General features: G+C 43.4%; 1 protein-coding gene across 2 annotated transcripts in view; it reads left to right on the forward strand.

Annotated features, from left to right (window-relative positions):
* LOC104126197 (TBL1X receptor 1) overlaps nt 1-12,415 on the forward strand; it is a 62,490-nt gene extending 50,075 nt beyond the window's left edge. For both annotated transcript variants that reach the window (XM_035894111.1, XM_009638731.2), the window contains 11 exons: nt 2,079-2,211; nt 2,434-2,575; nt 2,864-2,927; nt 3,037-3,134; nt 4,931-4,991; nt 6,212-6,333; nt 6,827-6,901; nt 9,218-9,345; nt 9,529-9,694; nt 10,664-10,765; nt 12,202-12,415. In XM_035894111.1, coding sequence (XP_035750004.1) covers nt 2,079-2,211; nt 2,434-2,575; nt 2,864-2,927; nt 3,037-3,134; nt 4,931-4,991; nt 6,212-6,333; nt 6,827-6,901; nt 9,218-9,345; nt 9,529-9,694; nt 10,664-10,765; nt 12,202-12,228 — 1,118 coding nt within the window. In that variant the 3' untranslated portion in view covers nt 12,229-12,415. The remainder of the gene's footprint in view (nt 1-2,078; nt 2,212-2,433; nt 2,576-2,863; nt 2,928-3,036; nt 3,135-4,930; nt 4,992-6,211; nt 6,334-6,826; nt 6,902-9,217; nt 9,346-9,528; nt 9,695-10,663; nt 10,766-12,201) is intronic.
* Nucleotides 12,416-17,165: the final 4,750 nt, after the last annotated feature.

The following is a 17,165-nucleotide window of genomic DNA, read 5'->3' on the forward strand; positions in this document are numbered from 1 at the left end:
AAGGGCTTTGCCAACCTAAATGATTCTGTGATATTAATTCATAATATTCCGTTGACGGGTCTCACTTCCAGTACTGCTCCTTTCCCATCATCTGAAGGTTTTTTGCAGGACCCTCTGAAAGCTCTTGCATAAAGAGGGGGGGAAAAAAAAAGTCAGAGACGACTCTAAATATTGCATCTCCTCAGCTTTGGCCGCTGTAGAAGTAACAAGGAGAGGAGTCTGCTAATCTGCAGCTGGTTAAAACCTGAGCCTTGCTTGTGAAGCTCCACAAACAACTTTGGCCATGTTCTGCTAACCCTGAATCGGGGAGCTGCAAGCAGCTCGCTGTCGGGCAGACTCCCCGGCATGCCGAGATCATCGTGGTTGCTGACACAAATCCTGTGCCATTTGTCTCCTTTATCAGTATTTTCACGAGTCACTATTCAGAATTATTTGATGCAGCTGCTTGCAGGTTTGGTTTATTCATCAGTTCCGTTTTAGCTGTGATTGAGGAAACCAGTGAGTTTTTGTCATCGCTGGTCAGAGGAGCTGACCTTCCCGTCAGGCTTAGCATAGAAAAGTTCAGGTCAGGCATTAAAATGTGATTTTGTAAATATTGTTCTGGAAGTCTGACTTGCGCCTTTGAGAGGGGGAGTTACAGCTCCTGCTGTCAAAGCACCTGAAGAAAAGACAGAATATTTTGAGAGAATATTCGTGTTGAGTTGTGTACAAGTTTTGCATTTTACAGCTGGGTTTTACTGATTTTTTTTTTTCCCATTATTATATATAATAAATAAATTGGAAATATAATCTTTGTCTTAAAAAAGTAAGCTCTCTGCTTTGATGCATTCGTTTAAAAATCTCAAAGAATACTTAGTTTTTAACTGTGAACTGGGTAGAGTAAGCCTAATCTTGAGGTCTCAGCCACTGTTAAATGTGATATACCAGCAACCCCTGCTGGCCGGTGCGCCAAATGATGCTGGCGCTGAGGCCCTTTAATTGCAGCATCCTTTTATACAGTGCTTGCTCTTAAAAATATCTGTGTCCTAAGAGCCTTTTCTGTTTTCTCACATGTACGAACAGCGACAGAAACCCGTAATGTTAAATTAAGCCATAGGTGTGAAACGGTTTGTTTAACCACGGTGAATAAATACAGAGCATTTCCTATGTTCTGCATTTTGTACGTTCTGCGTTTACACTCAGCGTGAATTTATTTTTAATAATAGAAGATGATTGATGGTAGCTGCCGAGAGAAGGGGTTTGTCAGCTGAATTACCCCCGGTGTGCTTTACAGAACAGTATGGATTCCACGCCGCTTCCGCGCAGCAAGCTCTGTATTGCCACAGTTCCAGGGTAATTGCCGAAGCAGTCTCAAAAGCTCTGTTACCAGTTTACCGTGCCACCAAATGTTATTGTATTAATTAAAGCCCTTTTGGAAATGAAGCGTCTGAGATGTAGATTTAAAACCTGTTTGACTGCAGTTGGTGAAAAGAGAGATTTTTTTGAAAACACACGTGTCACGGTTGTATTTTTAAAGCACAAGATAGACGAGTAACATATTGTCCCATGCGGTATCGTGCCTAAAAAACTGTGAGTAATTTTAGCATTTATTTTTTAACATGGCAAAAAATTAACTTTTGGCCTCAATTTTGAAGTTTCAAAATGAAATCCATTTGGATGCTGAGGTTTAGAAGGGCTAAGAGCTTTCTCGCGTCTTTGAAACTCCCCATCTGTTTATAGAACTTCATAAATTGGAACTGGAAAAATAAAGGAACATTACAGCTTTGTCAAATTTTGGTCCACGTAAATTGTGAATTAATTGTTTTGCTCATCCCCAAAGAAGATCATAGAATCACAGAATCGTTGAGGTTGGAAAAGCCCTTAAAGATCCCCAAGCCCAACTGTTCCCCTACCCCTGCCATCCCACCCCCAAACCCTGGCCCTCAGCACCGCCTCTGCCCGGCTGTTAAATCCCCCCAGGGCTGGGGACTCGACCCCTTCCCTGGGCAGCCCAGGGAACCATATGGATGAACCCTACGGAACCATTGTCCCAAAATATTAAAATCCACCTCTCTCTACTGTTGTTTCCCATAATGCAGATAATCACACAGATATGATGGAAGTCGATGGAGATGTTGAGATCCCTCCCAACAAGGCAGTGGTGCTGCGTGGCCACGAGTCTGAAGTCTTCATCTGTGCCTGGAATCCCGTTAGTGACCTTCTGGCCTCAGGGTATGTGCGTGCCCCCCCCCACCACCACCCGTGTACGCGATTCCAGCGCTCCCGGGCGTACTTCTGTACCCTGGTGGTGACGCCTCAAAACAATACCTGCCCCGGCGCCCTCTCCATCAAATGCCACAGCCTTTGCTGTTTTGAAAGGAATACTTTTTTAAACGGAATTAATTGGGAGCAGGAGTTATAGCGGGAGTTATAGCCTTGTTAACTCTTCTGTAGATCTGGAGATTCGACAGCACGGATATGGAACCTCAGTGAAAACAGCACGAGCGGCTCTACGCAGCTGGTACTTCGGCACTGCATACGAGAAGGAGGGCAGGACGTACCCAGCAACAAAGACGTGACATCGCTGGATTGGAACGTAAGTAGTGCTGAAAACACCCCGAGAAAATTCTACCCATGGTTTTGCACGGTCCAGCTTTAAGTGACAGCAACTGAGCGTCCTCAGCTACGGCTCCTGAAATAGTTCTGGGTTGGAGGTGCGTTGTATTTTCTTGTCTTGTTCTTCGGGGACTTCTTTTTAATAAGTTTTAGTCAATGGAAGAAACATCCTAAATCTTAGGCAGGTGTACGCTACTGGACATCTGCTTTGTGCTCTTTAGCTTTGCCTTATGCGGTAAAAATAATAAAACACCCTTTTTCCTGGCAGAGTGAAGGTACACTTCTGGCAACTGGGTCTTACGACGGCTTTGCAAGGATATGGACTAAAGATGGTAAGTGAAATACTTTTAATTTCCAGTATCTTTTCCTGTATTGTGGCTCACAGCATAGTTTTTTTTTTTAATTTTTTTTTAATGTATTCATATCAATATAAATTTTCAGGTAATCTTGCCAGCACCTTAGGGCAACATAAAGGTCCTATATTTGCGTTAAAATGGAACAAGAAAGGAAACTTCATTTTAAGTGCAGGAGTGGACAAGGTGAGAGAATCTTTGGTAAAATTAAAATTCTTTCCTTCACCGTTATAATCTAATTGTAAGCATAATAGCAAAGCTATAGAGAGTAAGGAGATGAAACTAAAGGCATGGGACGTAAATATGTGCTTGCAAAGAGCTTGTTGTGCTAGCTTGTGTTCTATAGTAGTTTATTGAGATAGTTTAATTCATTAGATTTTGGTGTCCCTGGATCTCTTCCCAATCAGGTTAGCGTAAGTTGGAAATAAGTGCATCGAATGCGGGAACATTAAACCTCTGTAAAACCAAATAATCTAAAATTTAATGAATCACTTCATGCAAAGGCTCAGGAAAAAAAAATAAATCGTACTGGAGGAATAGGCTGAAGCTGCTTTGGCTATCAGTCAAGCCTGAGAATGATGAAAAAGGTTAGAGCTGGGACATAAAAGTCAATATATCTGACTGGGGAGGTGCCAGGAGTGTAATGCCACGGAGCTCGTTGTTTAACTGTGTTTTATTTCACGTCTCTAAACAAGCTTAAAGACTCACAAGGTCTTTAAATTCAAAGGTGTTGTTAGCGTGAGGGATGTTACGAATGGCAGGAAGGGCCCACGGCGGTGCAGGATAGGCTTCAGCCAAATTCAAAGACTAGAACAGGCTATTCAAAGAGCTTAGCTTTTCCTCTGTAACTGATTCAAGGTGCAGAAGTAAATCGAGGCTTTCTCTTCATGAGACGGGCAAACTGCAAGCTCAGGAAGACCACAGGCCCACAACACTTAAAACTGGCAGTGTCAGACAAAAATAGTAGATTTTCCCCTTTATTTATTGATTTTTTTTGTCCTGCACGCATTCGACCTGGTTTGCTTTAGTGCCCAGCTTTCTAAATGCTTGTGCTGGCACGAAGGAAGGACAAGTAAATGTCTCAAAGCGTGGAAAGGATGGGGTTCTTCTGGCAGCTGTGGTGGCTTATGCCAGCTTTTAAATCTTTGTGGAGGCACAGCTTTGATTTGCAGAAAAATACTCTGGAGGAGATGGAAGCCTCGTTTCAGTCAATAAAACTCCTTGGACAAAGCATCTGAGATCACGCTTTGAAAAAATATTCTCCATGAGCAGAAAGACTGACCCAACCTTATTTATTTATTTCCATAAATAATGTGTGTGGTCAGTTCGTGCTTCCGCTGAATTCGCTGTCAAAATTGTCACTGATCGTTGAGGTGGGTCAGGAATATTGGCATAGAATACAGTGACTTTAAAATGCTGATTTTGGCATGGAAGGCTGCTTTCATCAGAAAGAGATCAGTAGTATTGCGAGAGAACAACTCAGAACAAAATTACACCCTTAAATCAAATCTTTCAGATTGTTAAGTATGAGACTGTTTATATAAGATCTCCATAGGGACAAATGAGCATTTGAAGTCACAATTTGACTATACAAATATTTGAAATTAAAATAGGTGTGTGGAGTGGATTACAAAAACATAAATAGGACTGAGGAGATAAATCTATTTAGGTTTTGTTTGTTTAAAAAAAAAAAAAAAAAAAAAAAAAAGCCCACAATCCCCTTTTTTCCCCTCAGCCCCCAAAACGTTGTGGTTAAAATGCCTTTCTGATATGGCAACGTATTAAGGTTTCCTCCTGCTGTCTGTGCATCTGCTGCCGTTCCCTTTAGCACTGGGTAAAACACTAGAAGTGTATGACTGGGAGCAGGTCTGGGCAGTGGGGAGGCAGGCTTAGGTGGTCTGATACGTGTGAGTGGTGGTAGTGGTGGGGAAATCAGCAATTCGTGCAAGTTTGTTTATTGCTTGTTTATCTGTTCGATACAGACCACGATTATTTGGGATGCCCACACTGGCGAAGCCAAGCAGCAGTTTCCTTTTCATTCTGGTAAGTCTGGATTTTGATCATTCAGGTTTGTCATCTGAAAAGAGGAAAAAAGTGTTCTTTATTAAAATAAAGAAAACAATCTGAAGTTTAGGGTGCTTATTTACACCATTCTAGAGCCCTCAGGTAGTCTTTTGGGTACGGACTCCCATATGTGTAGTCTTATTAATTCTGAGTGTGTAAACGACGATAGAATTGTTCTGATTTTATAACTTCGTAACTCACAGTTTTATTGCAGTTCTATGAAAGTGGTAAGAGATAACCCCAATACTGCCGACTTTCCGTAGTGTGGGGTCAGACAGATCAAGTGGGTGGGCCACGAAGGGTTTGTGTTTATCAGCCCAGGGCTGCGTTTCTCATCTTCCTGCTCCAGTAATCCCAGCTCCGCATCCCAGTGTCCTGCCCTGCCTGCTGTGCCGTCCCCAGTCTGTCTGCCCACAGACCAGCTGAGGGGCCCTTCCCTGGCCAGCTGGGATGCGAGTGCAGCCTCTCGGGAGGTCAGACAGATTGCTCTGCGGGCTGCGTGCCGTGCAAGCCCGCCAGAATCAGCTGGAAAGCAGAACGGAGAGGATGACGAAGGTGTCATTGAAGGGCCGTGAAGGAATGCGCCTCCCTTCCACTTCTTATTCCACTCGCGCTACGGCAGGACAACGATCAAACCCATCAATTCTTGATTTACTCCGAACAATTCTGCGTGCTATCTGCCGTAAATCTCTGGGCTTGATCAAATGGAACATGTCGCCCGTGATGAAGCTTCCAGTTACCACACCTTCTAATGCTGGAATTAAAGAAAGGAAATCCGTCGTTACCTTCCGCTGGCTGCCGTCTGTCAGCGCAAGCAGGGACGGTTAGCGGGGACGCGCTCCTGCGTGACGATGCGTTAAGTCGTGGGAACCTGTTCCTCGTGCCGACTCTGGAGATTTATTTATAGATGACTTAACCACAGCTTGGTGTCCTGCTGCGCTCTCTTCTGTATAACTATTTCATTTCAGATCTGGTCCGTGTTTAAATGCCTTCTGTTAAATTTTGTTTCATTTCTTTGTGTAAGACCGGTTTTGGCTGCGTTTCTTCCTGTTTGTGGTGTTTGATTATCTTTAGAACGGCTGTAAGATTAATGGTTGCTTCCTGTTGGCATCTGTTCTGAGGTGACGCATGCTGAATTTGCAAATCAAGCTCCTGCGGAACACAAGCCGTAGTTTTAAATATCTTTCTTTCTCTTTTAGCACCAGCATTAGATGTTGATTGGCAGAGTAACAACACGTTTGCCTCTTGCAGCACAGACATGTGTATTCATGTCTGCAAACTAGGACAAGACAGGCCCATCAAAACCTTCCAGGGTCACACAGTAAGTACTGGAGAATTGGGCGTTGCTCTGCGGGATTTTTATTACCGAGAGATTTGGGGGCCCAGTATGCGGCGCTTGACCGGTGGTTGGTCGTTGGCAACGGGCGACAGAGGTCCCTGCGCAGGGAGTTGTAGTTCAGGTCATACGGTAACCGCAGTCGCGGCCGTTATTAGAACAATTTTTGCTCCCCTGCGCAGCTTTCTTTTACCGGTGCCAGGGTGGTGGAGCAAAAGGGAGCTTTAGAAGAAGAAACGTGGGAACTTCAAGGCTTTGCTGTGCACAGCCTGTGTTGTGTAAGAGCACGCGTGGGAAAATCTGAAGAACAGGCAGCAGAAAGGTGTTGCTATTGAAGGCAAAGCTAGGAATGAAAATGAAATGCTGAAATACTGACAATTATACGAATACTCACGACTGCTGTCCAACTTTATCTTCCGTAAGCTGTCATTTGTAATGGAAGCGAAGACTCCAACTCACTCTCCCTGTTCAATTTTAGAATGAAGTAAACGCAATCAAATGGGATCCGACTGGTAATCTTCTGGCGTCCTGCTCTGATGATATGACTCTGAAGGTAACGGGAGTTGTGGTGCTGGCTCCTGTCCCTGGGGGCCTCCGGAACGCACACCGTTGGCTCGGGCTATCCGGCAGTATCGCTCTACTGGCCGTGTCGTTTAATATTTGTTCTTTTTTAATGTAACGAGATTAGGCAATCCTAGCAAATCCTTATTAATCAGAGCCAAGCTTTGGTCCAGAGAACTTGTTACAGGCTGCCACGCTGCGACTTGGAGCGTGATTTATTAGGTGCTTTTAGCTGTTTACAGAATCGGGTCATTAATCATTAAGCTGTCACACTTGATGGTTGCTTTTGGTTAACAGGAGGAGTTGGAATGCATGTCGTGTAGTGCGTACGGGAGTGGGCGACTGCCTCCCTCCCTGGATTTCTTCTGTTTTCCCTTTCTTTCTAGTTAAAACCTTTGGCGTATTTCTTTCTTAAGAGGCTGTGTCTACTCCTTGGTTTTTCCAATTCATCGGGAGTCATTCTGTAGTTTTCAACTGCACCTACACTTTTCCCCCAAATAATTCAGAGCAACATGCTTTCTTGTAGAACTGGGGCAAACTTGTGAATGCAGGGGATACTATAACTTATCGTGTGACTTCAAGGCGCACTAGAGCCCCGCACAAAAATACCTCCTAGCCCTTGGGACAGTCATTTCCATCCAGCTCACCACTGTTTAATCCGAGACAGGGAATGGCTGAGTGAGCAGCCAGATATCCCCTCCTGTGCTGGCACGCAGTCAGGCGCTTGCAGTGGAGATCCCCTTATCTAAATATCAACGTTTAAGCTTTAAATCTCCAGTCTAGAGCTAGATGTCTAGACATCTTTAGTCAACAGAGTGTCTGGCACCACTGAAGAGCAATTCATCCTTTCCGACGTTAAGTGTCTAAGTCAAGTGTGATGAGTAAACCCCTGAGAGCATCAGTTGTTCTCCATCGGCAATGGATGGAGGCAGAAGAGCCAACTTAAGCCAGATATTTCATCCTCAGGCAGCTGAAACTCAGGTGAGATGAATTCCGGTCTAGAGCTCAAGCTGTTGCTGCTGCATCTTGGGGAGTAGAGAGGTGACAACTGGGAACAGGTCACCGTTTGTTGGCTCAGGCAACTCACTTCTTGGTCGCTGTTCTGAATTCAGTCCAGCCTGGGAAGAATTTTATCACTTTGTTCAGGATTCACTGGAAGACCAGTTGCTTGTGGATAAGTCTACGCACCACTAATCGCTTGTGGATCACCTGCGTTTCAGTGGCAGTAGGAATGAAGGTTTTGAAGCACGTGGAAGGTGCCTAGTGATTGATTGATTGATTTTTTTTTCTTTCTTGTGACGCCAACTTGATGTTCTTGAGGGCAACTAATATGGACTCTTTTCATCTATACTCGTTTTGGGAAGAAAAGCTAGATTTTGATCCCATCGATTTAAACTGGAAATACAATTTTAATTCTGTCTGCACATTGAAAATCAATTTCCCTTTCAGTGAGGCACCAGTTCTGGAAAGCATCATTCATTTAAACATAGACCCCAACTGCATCTTAAATACAGTTGAGCTTAAGCATGCTCCTGTTGGCTTTTTCGAACAAGAGGTGAGCTGGAAGCACCACTAAGCCAGATACCATCAAAGCAAGCATTCGGATGATTAACTACTCTATCGAGTTTCTCATTTAGGAAAAGGTATAAAAGCCTTCCAAAGCCCCGCTGTACGCAATGCAAACTCGTAATAGAATTACGAGTTATAAAATAGTTATTACGAGTACAATAGTTATTTTGTTTGTTGAAGGTTATCATGCAGGAGTCAGAGTCCTAAGGAGCTCCTCCTCTGTGGGAAGTACTGAGCAAACACCTGGCAAGGCAACTCCTGATAAGCCGGGGAAGTGCCGTAACGTTTTTGCAGTATGCGCCTATGGCTTTGTATGAAAACAGAGAATTTCGCTACTCTCCCTTGATTTCACTCAGTCTGTGTAGCAAGAAGTTCATTTAAAAATAGGGCTGCGATACTTTGTCAACGCAGACGTGAACACACACACGTTGCTCTTCTCATTTTAGCATCTGTTATCTTCCCGGCACTCTTCAAGGGGCTCGCAGTTAGCACGTGCAGGGTGGTTTCTGTAGACGGGCACCTTTATTCCTCATTAACCCCATCGGGTCCTTACAACTCCAAGAATGGAGGGTACTGGAATAATATTTGTCGTCATAACTCTAGCAACCTCAGTAGTCGTAGCAAATGTGGCCTAAAAGGTGGCAGTCAGGCTGCAAAGGGTAAAGGCGGAGGATGTAAAATGTATTTTAGTACGATATTGTGCGAAACGTCTTTGTGTTTTCTTCTGTTTGTGTCCTAGATCTGGAGTATGAAACAAGACAGTTGTGTCCATGACTTACAAGCACACAACAAAGAAATTTATACTATCAAATGGAGTCCTACAGGACCAGGAACAAATAATCCAAATGCCAATCTTATGTTAGCAAGGTACTATTTAATCCTGTTTTAAAGTGCATTTTTTAAAAGCGTTATTTTTGCATCGCTTTTTATATACGTAGGTTCGCAGAACGTTTTGCAGCACGTGGCGTGCTTTAGCATCTTGTGTTTATGTTAGAAACAAAAATACATCAAATTGAGATGTAATTAATCTGCGTTTTTTTCCCTTGACAGTGCATCCTTTGACTCTACTGTTAGGTTATGGGACGTAGACCGAGGAATTTGTATTCATACTCTGACAAAGCATCAAGAACCTGTGTACAGTGTAGCTTTCAGTCCTGATGGCAGGTACCTGGCCAGCGGCTCCTTTGATAAATGTGTACACATCTGGAATACGCAGGTAGAGCTCTTCTGTCTGTTTGGAAGTTTGGGGTTTGGTCTTTTCCATCAGCACCCTTCCAGCCTTTGTTGCTCCATCGTGCTTCGGCCACAAAGAGCTTTGCCCTTGCTGACATCTCGATCCACTTTCTTTCTCTTTGTTCTAAGGTTACGTCTGATAATGGATGGCAGGGTTAGGTTAAAGGTTGGACTCGATGATCTCAAAGGGCTTTTCCAACCAAAGTGATTCTATGATTCTATATTTAATTTCTCTCTTTGAGTGCTTGTCTATGGTGAAGTAATAATTGTCTTTACGTTGTCTTTACTGAGCAAAAAAAAAAACCCCACCAAAAAAACCCAACCAAAAAAAAAACCAACAACAAAATGTATTCTGCAAAGTGTCTCCAGTAACATGGTGCATCCAAAAATTGTCTTTGCTACCTCTGAACTTTAAGCTCCAGATAAAACCGGTTTGCTGTGAAAAATGATGACTGGATGTAGATACACAAATCTGGTCGCTATTGCATTGGATTTCACTGAAAAACAAGGGAATGTAGAATGAGAGAAGATGAGTGTGAGATGGCGACAGTGTTTCTACAGAACTTTTGAAGAAAGGGCACTGATTCTGGTTTTGTGTTTCTGGCAAAAAAAGGGCTGAGAGCGAATGGACGGCTACAGACCTTGTTGTTAGGCGAGATGTGATCTCTGGCTACCGGGAATTGGATCCTAATTTTTGAAAGGCTGCTTTTAGCGATTGGAAGTAGTCGCGACCGTCCCCAGTTTTGCCTGTCAAACGCACGAGGTCAAGGTGCCATAGCTGGGTTGGCCACGTCCTTCAGGACAGTGCCGAGGTTGTCCACGAGTCTCACCTGGAGCGTTTTCTCGGGGGATTTCAGCTTTTGCAAGCAGTGGGGGAGTTTTAAATGCTGCACAAATTTTACTTGTTCGTTTGGATTTTGTTACACTGATCATGTGTTTTGTCCCTTTTTAGACAGGTGCCCTAGTTCACAGTTATCGGGGAACAGGAGGGATTTTTGAGGTTTGCTGGAATGCAGCAGGAGACAAAGTTGGAGCAAGTGCTTCAGATGGTTCAGTAAGTGTGCCTTGACTTGTTTGATGTTCTGACAACAGCCACCTTCTGGAAATCTTCTGAATGACAACGCAGACAGGTTCCTTCTGTAGCTGTAGTTCAATACAGCCAGCTCACCTGCAGATTGTCGCACAGAAGGGTGCTGTGATGTTGAAAGGAGAACGCGGCTTGATTCCCGCTTAATGCGTTACTGTTCTAAACCCTCCCAAAATCTCAGAAGGTGAAGATGCCTTTAGATTAAATTTTCTGTCCCTGCTGGGGCTTGCCGTGGAAATGTGTTCATTGTGGCTGGGCTTTCCATTATAGTCTGGAAACAAGTTTGGGTTTGCCTCTTTGCCCTTTTTGAGTGAAAATGTTTGGTGTAGGTGATGTCATCGCAACGCATGAGAGGAATGAAATATCGTCTGCGCTGCGTTCCAACAGGAGGAGCAGCACAACAAAGTCCAGATTTCTGAAGGCTCATAATTAAACTTCCTAAACATTGACAGGAGCTATATGTAAATACCAGTCCGCTTCCATTGCTTAGAAGCAGCAGAGAATAAAATTGTGTGGTTAATCATGAATGCACCCTCTGCCATCTCATAGTGGTGTGTTCTGGAATCGTCCCCTAGGTCTCCTGACATCGTGCTGCCAGAAAATATTAACGTGCCATTCTCCCTGACAAGGGCAGTAGCTGTTATTTGCTTGCCTCTCTTTTGCCGTGGGTTTGAGAGAAAGGAGAGGAGAGCCTAAGGAAAAGCAAAATTGGAATAAAGTAAGAGTAATAAAAGGATTGTATTTTGAAAAGCAGCCCTGGTAGCTTTGTAGCCTGGACTCTGGGGCGGTACCTTAACGCCAAAGCGTTCTCCTGTCCCGCATGCTCCATGCTGGTAAGGGAGGTCCCTTTGGTAGAGTTCCAAACAGAAAATAGAAAGTTCTGAATTTTAAGTAGACTAAATTGGTCTTGCATATCATTTTAGTCTTGGAAGTATAGATGATGTCATGAAAGGAAGAAAATTCAAGGCATATCCTGTGTGGAAATTAATTAACTGTTCCACCCTAGAGGACCCTTTTATATAGCTGCCGTGGAACCTCTCCACTCTTCCAGTTCATTTGACCCAAGAGGCTGGCGGTACTCGCGACAGATTGGTTTTCGTGTAGTTTTTGCTCTTTTAAAAGCGTTGGGTTTATTTTGTTTTACATTGTTTGCTAGCGAAAGCCCTCCTCGTCCCCTCAGTTTTGAATGTACTTACAGCTCATAGCAACTACGCAACCGTTGGAACTGTTCGGTGACTAAAAGCACAGCTTTTATACAATTATATTTCACTGGTAGATGTCTTTATCTGACAAAACCAGAATCTGCTTTGAAGGTTTTGCTCGGGCATTTCACGCGGAATGGTACGAATGTGGGACGCGGGGCAATGTGCAGTTTCTGTAAATATATTTCTTTTTTCTTACAGGTTTGTGTATTAGACCTACGGAAATAGCGCTACTAGTTGGAAGCCATGGACCGACTATGAATGTGTACATAGCCAAAATGACTGTCCCTGACCCATGTACTGCTATAGTCCCAATTGAACCATGGCCAGTCCACTACAGCCAAACGTAAAAGAAATATATACATATACTGTATATAAAAAAAGAGGGGAAAAAAAAAAAAAAAAATTACACCCTGAAGAGGATGACAGAGTTTTGTCACAGCTTGTGAATCCTGTTCACCAAGTGCTGGAATCTGCTGTGCCCCAAAATAACATTTAAAGGTTTTGGATATGAAAAACAGAAGAGAGAGCAAGAGAGAGAGAGAGAGAGAGAGAGAGAGAGAAATATTCCGTGTACAAGAGCAGACCCATATACATACCAAATTCAGAAGATCCTAACGGCAGCCTTCATTGCCCCTTCCCCCCTGCGAATCCATTGCGACCGTGGATCGCGGGGTATTTTTGTTTTCCTTCTCAGTAGTTGAGCAGTTTGCGTGTACAGAGAAAATGGACTTACAGGAATCTGCAGCAGTAGTTTTTCCTTTGCTTTTAAAACATTGGGTTTTCTGTTTTGTTTTGGTTAAGTTTACGGATGCATGAAGTAAGGGAGTGAATTAGTTTCTTGTTTATGGGTTGGTTTTTTTTCTTTTTTCACCTTGGGGGGAAAAAAAAAAAAAAATGTTTCTTTGAAGCGTATTTCAATGCATTCTTTGAAGAGGTAGATTGAACCTGATAATGTTTGGTACATTTTGCGGCTCCCAGAGCACAGTTTTGTGAACAGAGGGAGGGTGGAAAAGGGATTTATGGAGAGAGAAGAAAAAAAAAAAAAAAAATTCCTTCTTCGAGGCATGATATTTCACGTCCTGCGCATCTGCGAAGTCCGACAGTAATGGGTATAATGCTATGTTTTATTTTCTGGTGACGTGGCTAAAATGCAGTAGTTTCTTATTTGGGACATAATTCTGCCAAACTTAAGAACAGAAGGGCACAAAAATACAGAAGAGAAAAATACAGGGATGCCCAAAAGAAAAAAAAAAAAAAAAAAAGGACAAAAAAAGAGGAAGAAGAAAATGCATCTTCTGTTGCTTTAAGACCATAACAAAAATATGGTTAAATCGTGCACTATTGTGGAAAGGAGCAAAGTACAGCTGGGGGATCGCTTGGAAGGGGTTTCAGATCTTTCCAGACAAGGGTTCATGCCACAGCTTCTCTGAGCGTTGCCCATCGTTATTTGTAGGAGCTTAGATGTAGAATTGTAACCAAACTCCAGTATTAAAAGTATCTCATGTAATTTTTCTTTCTTAAAAATAAAATCTTTGGCATATATTTGATAACACTGCCATTAAGAGGCAAAATGTTTACTACCTTAGATTTAAAAAAAAAAAAAATAATAATCTTCAACAGAGGACTTGCTTCAAGTTTATTTTAATAGCAGTGATTCAGCTTATTTAAAAGATGAATACTTGCACTAATTCCCCTGCTGCTCCAGTCCTGCAGTTTATTGTATCTTGTGACTACATTTTTTTCAAATATAGGGTAGATGTAAGCTGCTATTTTTTTAATAATCACTACTATATAGTGTCTTTTACTCTGTTTACAATATCAAGTATTTTTCTTACGATGACAGATGTATATGGCAAACCTTTTTCTGCTCATGTGATTAAAAGTATCCTGGCAGTGGATTTGATTTGTAAATGATAGCATGAGGTTATGTTTACGCGTATGTGTCGTCGAAAAGGTTGCATCACGTCTTGCGTAAGATTCCAAGAGTGTAAATTTATAAGAAGAGAGGTTGTCAAATTTATGTCACAGGCATTTTACTTAAGGAATGGTTTATATTACCGAGCTTGGCAAAGTTATCAGTTTTATAACACTATTTCAACCACAAATAACTTTGTGGCTTTTGATTGCTAATCTCCAACCTTTTATTTTGTTTGTTTTTTGGTTTGGGTTGGGTTTTTTTTTCCCCCTCCGAGTCAGGTATAAATTGATTTAATTGAGATAATGCAGCTTTGACATTTTAACCGTTGTTCTTCAGGCATTGATTTCTGCTATTTCCGTGGAATAAACACGACTTGAAGCAAGTCTGAGTTTGGCTAAGGTAGGGTAGCAATTTGCCAGTGGTAAAGAGAAGTCAACAGCGCGTTCTTTACACGTACCCCAAGATTATGATGCTATCACACGCAGCGTTTAAAACCCACAAAAAGTCATTACCCATCAAGGCAGTCAACCGCGGTGGTTCGGTGCCAGCTCTTTTTGGGATTTTGGAAGATATTACAAATGTTCAGAGCGATCGCCCTGTGAGTTACAGTACGTAGGAAACCTAATATATGGAGTGTCTGGCACTTGAAATATTGCTTTTATTGCTGGAGGTCCATGACTGTGGCTGACCTCTGTCATTTAATGGGAAAAAAAAAAAAAAACAAAAAAAAAAAAAACAAAACAAAAATTAAAAAAAAAAAAAAATTCTGTGCAATAATTTTAAACTGTGCTCCCAGGAATAGACACAAATGTTTTGAGTACGTTTAAGCTGCATTTTTCGTTTAGCAATGCATTTGTCAATTGCACTGAATTTAAGCCTGAAAGTCAGAAGTGATTCTTGATAGTACTTTTGTATTTTAATATGGACAGTTTATTCATTTTCCTCAAAGTTATTGGATCTTTCAGCCAATCCAGACAGTTGTGGTGGAATTCCGTGACCCAGCTGCAGAACTTCACGCGGCCGTGTTGTGGGGTATTGCCCTTCTCCTCCTCCTCCTCAGTCATCAGTTGTAGTTCTGGTTGCTTAAGCAGAGCATCACGTGTTCAGAAATAGATGAAACGGAGCTTCGGTGTCACAGGGCCAGGGTTTTGGGGTGCCTGAAGCACAGTCTAGCAGGAACGTCGGGTGCGTTGGCTCGAGGGCTCTGGACACACAGGCTGAGGCCCCCCCAACCTCGTGTCGCTCAGCAGTGCCCCGCTGTAGTGGAACGGTGCCAGCGTCCCCCGGCGAAGCGTCTGGCCCATAGATATTTAATTGTTGTCCTGTACTAGCATGCCACAGTGCTGCTCCTGCTCACGCCTCTTCTCGCCTCTTGTTTTATACCCTGTTAACTGCATGCATGCAAGGTGTGCTAGGTTCTGTGATGACGTGAAGCAAAAAGAAAAAAAAGAAAAAAAAAAAAAAAAAAAAAAAAAAAAAAAAAAAAAAAAAAAAAAAAACAAAAAAAAAAAAAAAAGAAAAAAAAAAGAACCACGACATGAATTATTAATCGTTTTGTAGCGCAAAGACCTCGTATTCGATAGTGAGGTAGAGTATCCAAATTGTTCCTTTGAATTGGCTATGCCAAGGGGCGGAAAGACCCGAACTTCGTTACGGGCGTACGCGCGTGCTCGCCCTCGCCGGCCGAGCGAGCGTTGCGCCTGGTTTCCGAGCGCCAAGGCAAACGTGCGCACAGGCCTTCGCGTACACCACAGCTCCCGTTTCTTCCAGTTCGACGCGTTAGCGGGCAAATAGCCGAACAGAGGATCAAAAGAAGAGGGGGGGAAAAAAACCAAAACCAAACTGGGCTCAGAATTAACGATGGGATAAGAAATGAACTGCGCTTGAGTTCGCTGTCTTTCTGTGCGTCCATCTCAGAACCCCGTCTCTCATTTCTCCATAATTAGGTCCAGGTTTCTGTAGAGTTCCTCTCTTTCTATTTTTACTTTCCCTTTTTCTGCGTTTTTAAATTGATGTAAAGATTCCCAACCAGTGGACTTTTTAGTGTAGTTAAGAGAATATCTAGGTCCTCATAAAAGCTTTTTTAGACTCTTTGTAATGTCGATAAACTCGGTTTATTCTGGGACTACAATTGTGCAGGGTTATTTAGCGTGTCTGCTAGACGATTGGAGATCTTCTGTGAAACACTAAAAGTGCCTCTTTTTCTGGGTTGGGTGGAGGGAGGTAACAGTTACCAGAGTCAGAATGACATGGCATTTTGAAGCATGTTTCTTGATTTCGTGACACTTTAACGCATCTTGAGAGAAAGGCCAAAGATTTCTACCAATTTTAATTCATTTTCATTTTCAAAAGCACTCCTTTTTCCTTACACTGCTTACCTCATGCTAGGGTATTCAACGGGACGTTGTACCTTGGAAATGTTCTTTGCGTTCGGGAAGAACAGTAGGTGGCGTAGGGCGGTCGCGCCGGTTTGCCTACGGAGCAATCTCGGCAGCCGATGCATCTGGTTCTGCCGAATGAAGGAATTTTCATTAAAGTTGCAAACTGGGTTTTTCAGCTTGTAAATAAAAAGGTTGTATGGGTTGGTTGGGGGGTTTTTTTGGTTTTTTTTTTATTTTTGTCCGTTTAGCGAAGAGGAGCCTTGGGACCCCGCTTTTCCCAACCTTTGCTTACCCAGAAACCCCATTGTCTTTCACATCACGAGCGAGCCTTGCCAGGACGAGCCTTGGAGGCGTCGGGTCTGTGCCGTGCCGCCCGCCGCTTCGGTAAAACGAGGACCCCCCCCCCCTCAGCGGGGGGCTTTGCCAGGGCAGGGCCTGCCGGATTTAGCCCCGTGTTCCTTTTTCGTTGACGAGCGCGATAGCTTCTCCCTTCACCAAGTCCCGTAGAGCCGTTCCCCGGTGGGATCAGCTTCCCACTCTCCAGAAGTCCGAAGGAAGCAGAAGCAACATTGTGGCATGTTAGAAGCAAACCTGGCTTCGGGAGGCAGCAGTAGGCCTCCTCCGAGATCCCTGACACTTCCCGTAGGGAGAGGGCCGTGGGAGCCGCCCTCGCTTCTCCCTCTAGAGAAAGCTCTGGAAAAGCACGTGCTGCGGGAGCGCGGCGGGCTGCGCCGTCAGCCCGGCGGGAGGAAACTCTGCCGTTTCTCCCGGGTTGCCGATTTTAGTGTTAATAGTGCTTCAGATCAGTAGCCTTGAGTACATACTTCGCTTTCTCTGCCTTTAAGTTGGAAGCTTGACAATAA

Source organism: Egretta garzetta, unplaced genomic scaffold, assembly GCF_000687185.1.
Source record: "Egretta garzetta isolate BGI_Z169 unplaced genomic scaffold, ASM68718v1 scaffold560, whole genome shotgun sequence".
Classification (NCBI taxonomy): domain Eukaryota; kingdom Metazoa; phylum Chordata; class Aves; order Pelecaniformes; family Ardeidae; genus Egretta; species Egretta garzetta.